The sequence below is a fragment of the Mixophyes fleayi genome, chromosome 2 (assembly GCF_038048845.1).
Source record: "Mixophyes fleayi isolate aMixFle1 chromosome 2, aMixFle1.hap1, whole genome shotgun sequence".
Lineage (NCBI taxonomy): Eukaryota > Metazoa > Chordata > Amphibia > Anura > Limnodynastidae > Mixophyes > Mixophyes fleayi.
In genome coordinates this window covers 297,018,114-297,032,606 of record NC_134403.1, presented here as the reverse complement: position 1 = coordinate 297,032,606, position 14,493 = coordinate 297,018,114, and the positions used below count along the sequence as shown (strand labels likewise).

Below are 14,493 nucleotides of genomic sequence, written 5' to 3'. Positions count from 1 at the left end.
GACCTGCTAACTGGACATTCTATGCAACTATTGTCAGTTCTTCAAACATAAGATATTGGGATTAAAACTAACTGTATATTGGAACTGTTGTATGCATTGATTTTGCAATAGAATGCAACCTTTTATCACCAGATCGTGTTGTGCCCTAATGATTAAGAAAACCACTAGAAGGTACCAGCTGTGGTATCTTCACATCAAAATCTATGTCCCATTTCATCTGTATCGTCAAAAGCTATAGCATATACTGTATATGATCTATATCATAAACATCAATCAGCGCATTAAAACCACCAAGTGAAACGAATACATTATCTCATTATAATGGCATCGGTCAAGGGGTGGTATATATTAGGCAGCAAGTGAACAGTCAGATCTTTAAGTTAATGTGTAGGAAGCAGGAATAATGGGAAAGTGTAAATTATGGTTGCTAGACAACTGGGTCAGAACATCTCCAAAATGGCAGGTTTTTCTGAGGTGTCCCCGGTCTGCAGTGGTTAGTACCTACCAAAAATGTTCCAAGGAAGGACAACTGGTAAACATGCGCCAGGCTCATGGGCGCTCATCTCATCCAATCCCACAAGAGCTACTGTAGCACAAATTGCTGAAGAAGTTAATGCTGGCTATGATAGAAATGTGCTGCAATGCACAGTGCATTGCAGCTTGCTGCATAGCGTGATAGAAAAACAATTAGGCACCATGGTGGCCCCACTCGCAACTTACAGGATCTGCTGCTACTGTCTTGGATCCAGATATCACATGACACTTTCAGAGGTATTGTTTGAGTGCATGTATCCACGGGTCAGAGCAGTTTTCACTGCAGAAGGGGGACCTACACGATATTAGGTAGGTGGTTTTAATGTTGTGGCTGACCAGGGTATAGCTATATAACCTATCACTAAAAAATAAGGTGCTTGGTGACAAAGCAAATTCTGTGAAAGTGTGAAACTAAAGTCAAAATATACTTAATTTTGTGTATGAAGTAGGCAGCTTCTTATCTTAACACTTGTTTGCAAAATGTCACATCTAGAATTTAAAGTAAAGAGAAGAGAAAGCGCCAGTGTAAATCTTTAAACACACATATAGTGGTGCCAATTAAACTCATACCAAAATAAGAAATATACGCTTATCTGATGTATTGGATGATGTAAATACAGTGAATTGGACACATTTTCCGAATTTCAGGAATAGATTCCAAATAGAGCTACAACTTAAAAGCAGGACCTTCCTCTTCACTCAGGCTTTCATTCCAAATACTTCAGAGACTACAGAGTAAGGTTATCTATTGCTTAATTACCACCCTTTAAACCATTCACACAAAACGTCCAGTTATTCTCAAATCAATTACTAATCCCTAACTAAATTGTTGTGTGGCTGGATCATATAGGCCCAAGTAATCTTCTCAGTCTGACTAGACCCAAATACAACCTGTGACATCTCATGCAAACTCATTTTCCTATAGATCAGTGTTTCCCAAACTCCGTACTCAGGTACCCCAAAACAGTGCATGTTTTCCAAATCTCCTTGCTGGAGCACAGGTGTATTCATTACCAACAGATCCACAGTTGGTATAATTACAATGTATCAGTCAGTAATGAATACATTTGTGCTCCAGCAAGGAGATATGGAAAACATGCACTGTTTTGGGGGACCTGAGTACCGAGTTTGGGAAACACTGCTATAGATTGTAAGCAGTGCAGTCACCTAAAGTCTTGTTCTATTATATTTGTTCTCAGAGTATGCTAGCACTCTTCTCAACAAATGTTAACACCTGTACCAAGCAAGCACAGATAGGTCAAGGTCACCAAGTAGGCAATGCACCAGAGACCTCTCATATGCACAGCCTGCACAATCACTGCAAACAGATAACCAGGCACAAGCTCTAGTAACGCATGTGAAACCTGAAGGCCGTTTCTGGAATGGAATTTTTAATCCATTCAATTTGTGCTCTAGGTGCTTACTTCATGATATCATAACCAGTTATCTGTTCAGCACACCTGTATTATACACATTTAGCATGAGAGTTGCTGTTTAAAATATGGCTTGTTGAAGTACCTTAAACAAGTCATGTTTTAAACAGCAACTCTCACAGGTAACAAGTGCACTGTACAGACTGATGGACTAAATACAAAAGCATGACCAGAAAAATCACATAAATCATAAAAACATGGGAGCATGTTTCCGTTTTCACGACGTCACCAGTAGAAAGCAATTAGAAGTAGGTTACAGCACAACTTGTTTATCTTTTAAGTTACAAAGATCACACCTCATTAATTCTCAGAGTTGTGTTGCATTTAAAAACATAAGTTTTAAAATCCCTACTTCTCAGTTGGGGTCCCATCCCCTGGAGCTCCACAATTTACCAAACTGTACTTTCAACTACAACTGGTTATCTCTGCTGGCCAGAGACCATAATCTGAGCACCTGAGGATCCAAAATATAGCTATAAATGAAAGGAATATCCTGATTGGAAATGTGCTGTGGCAACCAAATTAAGATTGTTTCTGGTCCTGTTACTAATCCTTCGGAACTCATGGAAGTAGTTTGCAGAATTCTCCAGTAATTAAGTACTCTAACCCTACTGAATTAAAACACATGGCATTGGTCTCAGTGATGGGACCACACCAAGCAAGTTTTTAGGTTTTAAAGAAATACAAATAAAATAAATGATGCATGCTGGGAAACCATATTAATATGGAGGCGTCTGGATTTATATTGCTGCAAATAAAGTCTTAAGAAAGGAGAGCCACTTTGTAGAAACTTCAGTTTTATTTTTGATTGGTAAAGTTACTCCTGCATCTTCTCAATGGTTTCTTCCTTGTATTTGCCCTTCTCTTTGCCAACTTGGCGAGACTTGGCCTTGCGTTCCAAGATCTTCTTGCGATCCTTGTCAAGCTTAAGTCTGGTGATTACCACCTAAGAGAAAGGGAAGGCATTTATCAAAACCAATAAGTAAAAAGCAAAAGAGCCGCAATAAGTGTACAGTAAACACATACAATATATACACCAAAACACCCCCAAACAATACTTGTGAATTATACTATTAACGTATAAAAAACATCATGCAGATAGCGGTTTTATGTCTCCCACTCAACAGCTTAAGCCAGTGAAGTTTCAAGAGTCGTCACATTAGAATTTCAAAACCAGTGACTTGACTAGTTACCAAAGGTGGTGTTGCCTCCTAAAGGTTCAAATATTACTTGTTATATTTCCCAGCACTGCAGCCCCCCTGCCCCCAGCCCCTAACAGTTCAAATGATTTATTCATATTTTTCTATTTGCCAGTTCTAACAGTCTCTGAAAGTCTTTTTATTCTGCCAATTTTACATTGTAATGTAAGGGGAGAGTGATCATTGCCAAACAAAATAATTCAGTATGAATATCATGCTGGAAAGTTGTGCAGGAGACAAGTATTCCACACACAGTTTTGTGGGCTAACAGGTATTTATAGGACAGATATCAGAAAACAGAATTAAGAGTGTTCAGTGTTATCCCCAGAAATTTAGCCAGCAGGGTGGCATTAAGAAGTAGCCGGGTGGGGCAGTGTAATACTTTGCAATAATATTTAAAATTGTTGGAGGTTATTGCCCACTCCTGCCAGGAGTGGTCAGACTGGTGCTCAGTGGTCTAACACACACTGCTGGCTGTAGTGCTCACAGTGTTTGTTCTAATAGAAGAAACAATGGTTTATTCTTTTATAATAGGACTCTGTTAGACTGCAAGTAAAAATAGCTGGGTGGAGAAGCTGGGAAATAGGTGCTGGGGAGAACAATGGTGTTGAATCTTCAGTCAGTCCATGCACAACCAACACTATACAACTGCATTCGTTATGTACTTTGACTACCTGAAGCATGTAGGGGCACAACACCTCCTCTAGGACCCCCTTATTACCTGCAGCCTGGTGCCACCACAGCAAATGTACATGAAATCTCAAACCAAACCAACCAAATTTGTTAACTGTGCTCTAGTTTGTAACTTCCTAGTGCAGTTATGGTTTAACAGCATTTAACCCATAGGCCAAAACAAAAGGAAAAAACAAAAAAAAAAAAAACACAAGGCACATTTAAATATTTTAAAAAGGGGGAAGGAGACAGTGTCTTAAGAGGATATTAAACAAATAATTGCAAACTTGTCTGTCTTTACTTTTGCCAACATGGAAACAGATTTCTGAAAGATTACATTAAGTTGCTAAGCTACTGGATGTAGAAAGATACAGACTGACATCTTGAGCCCACAGATCCAAGCAGTCAAAACCTTTTTTGCGGATATTGAGATGGTCATTACCGAATTTATTTTAAAGAAAGCTTCTCTTTTACATCAGAGTCTATTTAATTAAGAAAGTATTCTGCAATGGTTTTATGCATGACCTAAAATTAAAATGTTAGATGCACTTGTATTGTGCAGGTCTTCCCAAGATATATTCTAATGTGTATATGATTATATATGGGGCCCCTTGAGGTAATGTACACTCAAGTTAAACCTGTAAAACATGCAGTAGACCAAACACAATTTAGCACCATATCAATTTGAATTTCAACACACCAAGGTATTGCATTGTTAGATTCCATATTTTTATAAACACAAGACAAAAAAAAACAAAAATATAAAGCGGCTGTCCATTTTAAGCTACCCCTGTGCTTGACTCAAGCTTGGTGGAGGCCCTTCCCTGGAATCCCAACTTCTGTCTGGGCAGATTTAACAGGCACAACTACCTGGTAACTTTGTTCACAGTACAGGGAAACCAGTCTGAAGGTTTGCACTAAATTTACATGCCACCTAACTGTACATAATCTTGCTGTGTTTCAGCTGCACATTAACAAGCTGCTTTTCCAGGCGAAGGGGGCCACAAAAGTAGCTTTTGTGGAACTCAAAGACGCCATGTTTAACTGGGAATGTGCAGTAAAACAAAGTGAAATTTATCACCTCAGAAACCTGTGTGTGTGCAATAAAAGCAGCATTGTTCTCCAATGAAACAACATAAATGTATAATGCCCATCTGAAAAGCCCTAAGTTAGACAGGTGGCCACAAAGTAGTACCTTCATGGACCTTTAAAGACAATATTTTTACAACCAGACTTTAATGTGGGTTTGAAACCCACTGACTTGAGCCAATTAAAAAAAACAAAAAAAAAACACCACTCTGTGCTTTAAGGAGCGAACTTACTGAACACATTCATCAGCAATCAAAATGCCTAAATCTTAGCAATGATATCCATCCTTCATGTTGACCACACAAGGAGGATGCACATTGCAATGTCATTTTCAGACAAACAGCAATGTGTGGAGCAAAAATAGGTCTAAACAGAATGAAGGCTGGTCGGCAAATTCAACTGACCACTGCAGGACAGCACGGTGGCATAGTGGTTAGCACTTATGCCTTACAGCACTGGGGTCATGACTTCAATTCCCGACCGTCTGTGAGGAGTTTATGTTCTTCCTGTGTTTGCATGCGTTTCCTCCAGGTGCTTTGGTTTCCTCCCACACTCCAAAAACATACTAGTAGGTTAATGGGCTGCTAACAAAATTAACCCTAGTCTGTGTGTTTGGGAATTTAGACTAAGCCCCAATGGGACAGGGGCTGATGTGGGCGAGTTCTCTGTGCAGCGCTGGGGAGTTCGTGGCGCTATATAAATAAAATGATGACGGTTACTCCCAAGTCCCAGTGGTCAGGCCAACTGCTAATCCAGTTCTGTGCAATTTGACCCATCACGTGTAGCTGTACTGGCCGAGCTGCACAGTTAAAGTTTAAGTTCAGCCCATGTACAGCCAGCACAAGTGATGAAACGGATATAATCAGCTTAACTTTGTTTTAACGGTGCTCAAGTTAAAAGTCTAGGAAACAAGAATGACATTACTTCTATTGCATTCAAAATGTCATTTGATTATTTTTTCGAGAAATTTGTTTATGTATGTAGCTGCAGTTTAACAGTAAACAGAAATATCCACTTAAATCCCATAGTACAGATACCAAGGTGATAATACAATTAGCCGTGTAAAAAGTAACGCGACCTGGGCACTATTACCAAGTTTATGTTAATAGTGTGCATAATTCCCGTTAATAGTCATTTCAACGCCAGGTTTTGCTTGCAGCTCCCCAAGCAGAAATAGGAGTTAAAATTACAGTATTAAATCCCCCAAGAGACCACATCGATATTAGCCTAGTCACTTCAAAAACAGTACTTTGTAAAAAATAAATAAAACACTATAGTATCTCATGGGAAACATCAGAAACAACACGTACCTTGCTGGGGTGAATACCAACATGAACAGTGGTACCGTTGGCCTTCTCACGCTGCACACGTTCAATGTAAATCACGTATTTCTTTCTGTACACCTGGACAACTTTACCAATTTGCTGGCCTTTGTAATGTCCACGAACCACCTACAATAGCGTGAAAGGGCCATTAAGTAGTTGAAGTAAAATGCAACCACAAAACGTATAAAGGGTTCAGCTTGTTTCATCTGTGAATGAGGTGCACAATCACAGGATAGACACCGCTCCAATTGAGACGAAATCAATCTACCTCCCAGTTACAAACCCTTAATACACAGGTATATGGGGTAAGTCTTAGAAGGGAGGTGAAAACACACATTTGCTTACATATAACATTTTTTTTTGCAAATATCTTTTTAAACTGTGCTAAACTAGTCTTCTTAAGCTTTGTAAGCCTCTTCTGCCTTTTTAAATATATATCATAGTAAACTCAAATTTTATAGATATATTGTACAAGATTGAACTGTCTTCTATCAAATGTGTACATAGCTATTTGGTTATAAAATGAGCCTAACCATAAAATGTCATTTCTGCAACAGTCCATCCCACATTAACCACAGACAACCATGAATTAACTGCCTTAGCACCAATGTGTCCAATATGCTTAAAATTAAGGCAAATTATTTTAACTATCATAATTTTCTTTGCTCACATTATACAATATGGTCTAAGTAAATATATATATATATATTTATTTTTCATTACATTCTTTGTGTATAACAGCAATGAATATATCTTGCATTTGAAAACCCGTATATTGGACCAATAAGTTAGGGAAAAAAAAATATATATATATTTTACACTTGTACAGCTGTCAACTGAAAATATGATTCAAACACTTTACTGCGACCATCATTTATCGCTGCGAACATGTCACATACCTGTACTTCATCATCTTTGCGGATGGGCATAGAGCGGACACTGTACTTCTGCCTCAGCTCCTTGGAAAGGGGAGAAGACATGATCTTCCTGCGCACGTGAGAGGGAGCATTGAAGTGCCTTTTACGGTTCTTGCTGCGGTCTGAGGTAACAAATCGACTGAACTTCATGGTGACTAAGGAATGAAACAAAAAAATCATCAATATGCAATCAGAGCTAGTGTAGTAGAGCAAGTTTTCTCAAGCTATAAACTCCCAAGGACACATCATACAGATACAAATGCTACAGAAGCAGGTTTGACTCTAAATAGCACTTTACTGTACTACCAGAATGCATAGTAACTAGACAGGGCCATTAGAGATTTAAAGAAATGACATGAGGTAATTGATAGACGCTTATAGACATTTGCAGTAAGAAAAATGTTACATGTTACGCATCAAAACAAGATTCAGACAGGTCACTTTAATATGTTGTTTAAAGGCTGACAATTAGATCAGTGATGGGACACTGGGAGTTTAAAAGCAACAGTGAAATATACTTCTGGTATTATAAAGATATGCAGCAAGCTCAGGTATGTGCAATGTTCCACTTGCACATTTATCATTACAAACAAGAACCACATAGGCTCGGGATATAAGTTACGTACACAAGAGGAATAGTTTCCAGCAGAAACCATCTCCCTGAGGTTATATCAGGCACAAGTGCAGACCTTCATGGTAACTAGCAGTCTGTGGCATTGTACAGAGTCGGCATCTAACCAAGTACTGCCAGTGACTGGATGTGTAACAGTGATCAGGGCAGCACTATGGGGTCTACGTACAATCCCCCCAGAGCACATGGAGACCAGTCCTTAGCCCAGAACACCCTGCAGGCTCCAGCAGCTCCTCCAGAGACTGCCATGGGACCTGTAGGATCACACATCGGGAGCAGGGAGCTCTGTTTAATCCAACATCCCCGCCATAACGTTAATATTTATTTTCCGAACATGTCATGAATCTCCTCTAACAATTAGCACTACGAGAGTGAGTCAACCGAGCACTGCGGGAGAAGATGGCTACGGATTAATATTCACTACGCTCCCCAGAGCTCCTTACCCAGCTGCTCAGTCCACTATGGCCGCCGGAAAAGAGAAATAGGAACTACTTCCGATCACATTAGTCGTGTAACGAACTCTCGCGATATGATGAGACCGGCTGTGAGCGTCGTGATCCGAAAAGTGATCGGCGCGTAGAGACCCCTATCGGCTCCTTGTGGCGGTGCAGGGGATCAGTTGCAAAAAAAATAACAACAGTGGTTGAGGAAGTATACGTACGTATAGAGCGTACATTGGGGCTATTCCTTATTACTACGCACGTGGCATGCTATACTAAGCAGGGTTTCCCAGGACACCAAAAAGGAGCGAGTACTATATGAAGTGTTGTTTTTATGCTGTGCTCAGCGAGTCAGTTTTCATTTCTTATCCGCAGCTACCTTTTTCTATAAAAATAAACAAATGTAATCAAAACATTTAGGCACTTTATTTAACAACACAATACAGTATAGAGACATTTATTAGTAGCTGTTTCTAATTTTCGCAGTAATCCCAGATGTTAGAGGTTTGTCCCGGTTAATTTCCCTGTATTCCAGCATTAACCTACTGCATAGTACAATTCCTCTTCTATTGTATATCAGGGCCATCTTAACAACATTATGGGCCCCCGGGCAAAGCAGTGCACCGGGGCCCCTAGATATAGATATGGATATATAGATGTATATAGATATAGATATATAGAGATAGAGATAGATATATGTACTTGCTCAGTGACCCTTGTAGGTTTTTTTTGCAGGTTTTTTTCTTTTGCAGGATTATTTATTCTCATTAAGAGCCCTGTCTATGGGGCCCCCTTGCCCGTGTGGCCCCCGGGCAGCTGCTCATCGTGCCCAATGGAAAAGATGGCCCTGTTGTATATCTATCTATCTATATATATATATATATATATATATATTTATTTATTTTTATTTTTTTTAAATCAAATATATTTATTTAGATTTTGTAAGCATTACAGAGAAGAAAACCTACAATAAAATTAAATAAAATATAAGTCCAATGCATTGAGTACATTGCAGCACATCAGATACAAGTAGCATAGCATCATGAACAACAGTACATACAAATCTATTCAGACAGTATCGGATGTGCTGCTCATCAGGTGGAAACCACCATTAGTCCAGTAAATTCGAAGAGAGGGGGAGAGGAAGGGGTGGAACAGTGGCGGAACTACCATTAGTGCAGCAGGTGCAGCATGGAGGTAATGGGGCCTGCTGCACGGGGAACTAGCGAGCTGTGGGCCCCAGTTCCCTCCTCTCCCTTCCCTGCACCTGGGCTGGGACCCACATCTTGCTAGTTCCACCTCTGGAGGGGAACAAGGAAGAATAGGAGTGAGCCAATGCTGAAGCACTGCAGTAGGAGGGAAGGAAGGGAGGAGAGTTCAATCAGGATCAATGTCAGCCGCTAAAAACTGTAGTGCATATCGTGACTTAGCCCATAGTGACCAAACCTTAAAGTATTTTGGCATAGTATTTCTGGACTGGTAAGTAAACCTCTTACTTCCAACAGCTTAATTAACTAAGGCTACCCAGGCTTAAAAATCAGGTCTGTCTTGGGCCATTCATCCCCTAGCATTAATAGCCTTGGCCAGTGCAAGGAGATTAATAAAGTAGCTGGTCACACTCCTCAACAACAACAAACCCACTCGTAGACCAAACACACAGGTTGTAGGGATCAACAAGGGGATTCCAATGCCCATATCTTGTATGCCCACCCCACCCTCAACCAGAAGTCTCCCACCACAGGGCAGCTCCAGAGCAGATGCCAGAATGTGGCAGAGATAGTCCCACACTTTGGGAAATTCGAGTCAGCTTTAGCAACCATCCTGTGCAGTCTGTGTGGAAAATAATAACCACTGAGTAGGATATACAATTGAATTTGTCAACATCTAGTGCAGGAGGTGGCCTCCCTAGCACTATCCAGCATAAAGCTCTAGTCCTCATCGTCTAAGTGGTCTAACTAGGTCTCCCAGCTCAAACGCAGTCTACCAGTAGCAAGAAGGAAACGGACATTGGCATACAATATAGAGATAATCTTAGTTGAGCCCATCTGTTGGAGGAGCAGATGTAGAGGGTCCGGGCAGAAGGTGAGAGAGGGGCAACCAAACTGCGACCTCAAAGCGTAGCGTAGCTGTAGATAATTGGAAAATAGACAGTTCAGCAAGGAAAGGTTCAGTCGAAGCTGTTCAAATGTCTTAAGAGTACCATTGGAATAAAGATGTCCAAGGGAGATGACCTCTGCAGCTCGCCAGCGTTGAAGCTGGCGTATTTTAAAAAGCTCAGGTAGGGCGGAGTTAACCCAAAGCGGAGTGTCAGGGTCTAATCCGGTACTATCTACGTCCCCCGAATACCATTCCAAATCAGTAAGGCCTGCTGAAGGAGGGGCAGGACATTCCTCCTGACCCGGGTGCCCAGTAGGGCCTGTATGGGTGGCCTCTCAAACCCTGTCCACTTAGCAAGGAAGCCCAGCAAGTTGTCCTTCTGTGAGTTCCCAAGCCATCCCCGAAGCTGTCCCAACTGCGCAGCAGAATAGTAAGCCCTAAAATCTAGAAATGCGAGGCCCCTGAGGCAAGGAAGCGACACAGCGAGGACAACTTGATTACCTCTCTCTCTTTTCCCCCCAGACCAGAGAGGACATGTGCCTGTTCATTTGAGAAAAAAGCCATCTCAGGAGGTAAACGGTAGAATGCTGCAATGGATATAAAAATTTCGGTTCAAGAGTCATTTTAATGAGGCCGTCTCTTCTCTGAGGAGGTAATGGCTATAAGAACTTGCTGAGTGGAGAATGTGTCCTCTGCTGAAGGTGGAGGTGAGTCAGTGAGTCGTGGACAACCTGCAGGTGCCCGCAACTTCTGCAGTGGTAGAGGTGGAAGAACCACTGGCATACCTTTCAAGTTTTGCGGCCGTGGTGGCGGCAGTGTGCTTCCCCATTGCCACAGCACATATGAAAGGAGAGGAGCAAGGACACCCCACGGTTCTTTTGTATATTTGATGAAATTGTCAATAGCTTATTGTTATGATTCCGTGTCCTGCAGTCTGCAAATTAGTCCCTTCCCGCAGGAAGTTAGGAGGTACGAGTGTCCCTGGTCACCATTGTGTCTCCGGTGCTTGTAGCCACTCAAGGGTGTTTTTAGGGAAGAGGAGCGGGGTTGGGAGCAGCTATAACTTCAAAATTACATTTCAGAGGAGAAATGGCCATATCCTGATTTGGAAACTCCAAATGTTGGGAGGTATGTATCAATATTGCTTATTTGAAAATTACCATATAATAGCCAAGCAATTTCATTAGCACATTTCAAACCTTTTTCTTCTATCCTATTTACTTTAAATCTACTGTGGTTATTTGTGGCCCACAAAACTCTTGACATCTAGTTTGTCCTGTAGCTGCCAATTTAGTAGCAAGTGTTTCCACATCTGCTGACCTAATCCCTCCTGCTACAGTACCTGCTCAGCCCACCACATTCTCCCTACAACCCTAGCAAATCCAAAATGAGAAATAGGTCAGACATCATGTACATATATCCTAGAAGACACATGTAAAAGAGTAACGTTAATATCCACTGTTAAATCTGTCATCAAGCTCTACTTCTGACAGTTTTACAGCCCACATCCTGTTTCATTACTGTAGGAATAGACACAGTACTATATTCTTTGTACAAATATATAAATTGTGTTATAATTGATTCATCACCTGTCACTATGTAGATTTGTATAGGATCAGTTCTAATCAAGAGTTGCTGGCCTTGTAGTAATATATGTATTGCACTTTAGTAAATGAAAGACAAAGTCAAATTAAGCATAATACGAAGAGATTGAATACTACACAAGATAAAAAGTGTTTCCTTGTTCATGCTGTACTAATAGTCTCTTATTTTTGTATGTATTTAACAGCCAATTAGAAACCAATAACATAATATAAGTAAATTGTAACAACTGTAATCATAAACAGTTAGCATATGAAGTATCGGAGGCCAGCCCACTATCACCAATATAGAAGAATATGACTGCCGTTTTTTTGTTGTTTTATGTTTTCCGAAATTGTTAATTTTTTTTTAAGAACAACACTGATAATCAAAAGGGGAGGGAAGGGGGGAGATTAGGGAAAATAGGAATGTTACCAGGGGAGGGCTGGCAAACTTTAGCCTGGGGGCAAGATTCGACTCAGCAGCCTTTAGGAACATTTTAAATGAAAAAAATAAAGGTGACCCAGTGACCCAGCCCAAGGTAGCCCATTATGGGACCTGCCCCTGAAGGTGACTCTGACTACCTATAATTTTAGAAAACGTGTAAATGAAGATAGATTAAGTGTGTTAATAGAGAATACCACTCTGAGACAATAGACCATTTTTAATAGTTATTATATTATATGGATATCAAGGGCCCCAAGTTTATGGAAATATTAATTGTATTGTGAAGTAAACTATAGAGGTGTACCATATATGCCACATGACAAATTATATTGATAACTACAATGGTGGCTAGCTTTGTTGTTTCTTCTATTCTTTACCAAGCTGAAATTTGACTGTGTTATATATTTGACAAATAAGTCCCTAGGTTTACTGATAGACTTAACTGGTTTATTCAGCATGGGGGAGATGAGCATTGGCAATTTGTGTAAATAGGGCCAGTACCTTACTCCAGAATCTAGAATTTAGCAGCTAGTCCCAATTCCTCCAGCACAAATGTGAATTCTTCTATAATGTGGAAAGTAGAGTGTCACGGAAATCTAGGATACTTGGACCCTGATCTACCAAATTTGCTATTACTCTTACCGGAGGCGCGGAGTCTAACGTAGCGACTGGTCTTCTCCAGGAACCCTTGCAAGAAGGTATGGATTTTAGAGGCTTCTGCTATGCAGGTTGCGACCCTCAGGGGTTGGTATGGCGAGATCAGCAGAGTTCAGCACAAAACTGTAGACTATACCACAGGAATGGTTGGCGATGATCTGCAGATAGCAGGTATTGCCACTGGGATAGCGAAGATATGATATACGGACAGCAGGTATTACCACTGGATTAGCGGAGAGATGATCTGCGGACAGCAGGTATTACCACTAGAATAGCGGAGAGATGATCTGCGGACAGGAGGTATTGCCACTGGGATAGTGGAGAGATGATCTGCGAACAGCAGGTATTACCACTGGATTAGCGGAGAGATGATCTGCGGACAGCAGGTATTGCCACTGGGATAGCGGAGAGAGAGGGAGATCCAGAGCTTGTTCTCACCATGGATCATGACCAAGAACAGGCATAGAGGGAAAGAGGAAGCTGCCTTAGGTAGTGGGAGGCAGCCTGAGGGCAAATGAGAAGGCAGAGGAGGTTTCAAAGAGAAATCGGGGCTGCGCATGCGCAGACTCGAAGCTAAGATGTCACCCGGGGACGGGAGGACGCCGGCAGAGAGGTAAGTGAGCCTTGTCTCGGTTTAGAGGTACCAAAGACCTGGCGCATGACATAGAGATGGGTATTATGCCAGTTTAATAATTTGGTTAGTTTATAACAGCCCTCCAAAGTGAAGTTAATAGTTGGGATAGCATAGGCGGAGGCTAGACTGAGACTCCTGGGGGGCTAAGGGAGAAAACTTTTTATTTGGTCTTTCGAAAAGGCATCCTCAATGTCCACCCATTTCTTAAGACCTGGACCAACATGCCAGGAGAGTATGTGGCCAGGGTCAGACTGTCCTGCCGGGGGACCGGACTATCCACCGGTAGGCCCCGACCCGAATCGCTCCCTTCTTCGTTGATGGGGGGAGCGAGAAACTTTAATATAAAAAAACAAAAACAAAAAAAAAACTCACGTGACTGCAGCGCCGCCTCCGTTCGCACTAAATGTCGGGCGTGACGTCATCACGCCCGACGTTCAGTGAGGAGCGCCAGCAAGAAAGAAGAGAAGAAAAGGAGGAAGCAGATAGAAAAGGTATGTGAAAGGGGAGCATGGAACAGAGGTGTGGGAGCAGCATGGAACAGAGGTGTGGGAGCAGCATGGAACAGAGGTGTGGGAGCAGCATGGAACAGAGGTGGGAGCAGCATGGAACAGAGGTGTGGGAGCAGCATGGGACAGAGGTGGGAGCAGCATGGAACAGAGGTGTGGGAGCAGCATGGGACAGAGGTGTGGGAGCAGCATGGAACAGAGGTGGGAGCAGCATGGAACAGAGGTGTGGGAGCAGCATGGAACAGAGGTGTGGGAGCAGCATGGAACAGAGGTGTGGGAGCAGCATGGAACAGAGGCGTGGGAGCAGCATGGAACAGAGATGTGGGAGCAG

General features: G+C 41.7%; 1 protein-coding gene across 1 annotated transcript; it reads right to left on the bottom strand.

The window, feature by feature from the left end:
- Positions 1 to 2,747: 2,747 nt before the first annotated feature.
- Positions 2,748 to 8,348, bottom strand: LOC142139125 (large ribosomal subunit protein uL24). The gene is made up of 4 exons (XM_075196454.1): positions 8,244 to 8,348; positions 7,152 to 7,324; positions 6,238 to 6,378; positions 2,748 to 2,913 (listed from the first exon to the last, which is right to left on the bottom strand). Exons 2-4 carry the CDS (start codon positions 7,317 to 7,319, stop codon positions 2,785 to 2,787), a joined length of 438 nt encoding a protein of 145 aa, XP_075052555.1. The 5' UTR covers positions 7,320 to 7,324; positions 8,244 to 8,348; the 3' UTR covers positions 2,748 to 2,784.
- Between the last annotated feature and the right edge of the window lie 6,145 nt (positions 8,349 to 14,493).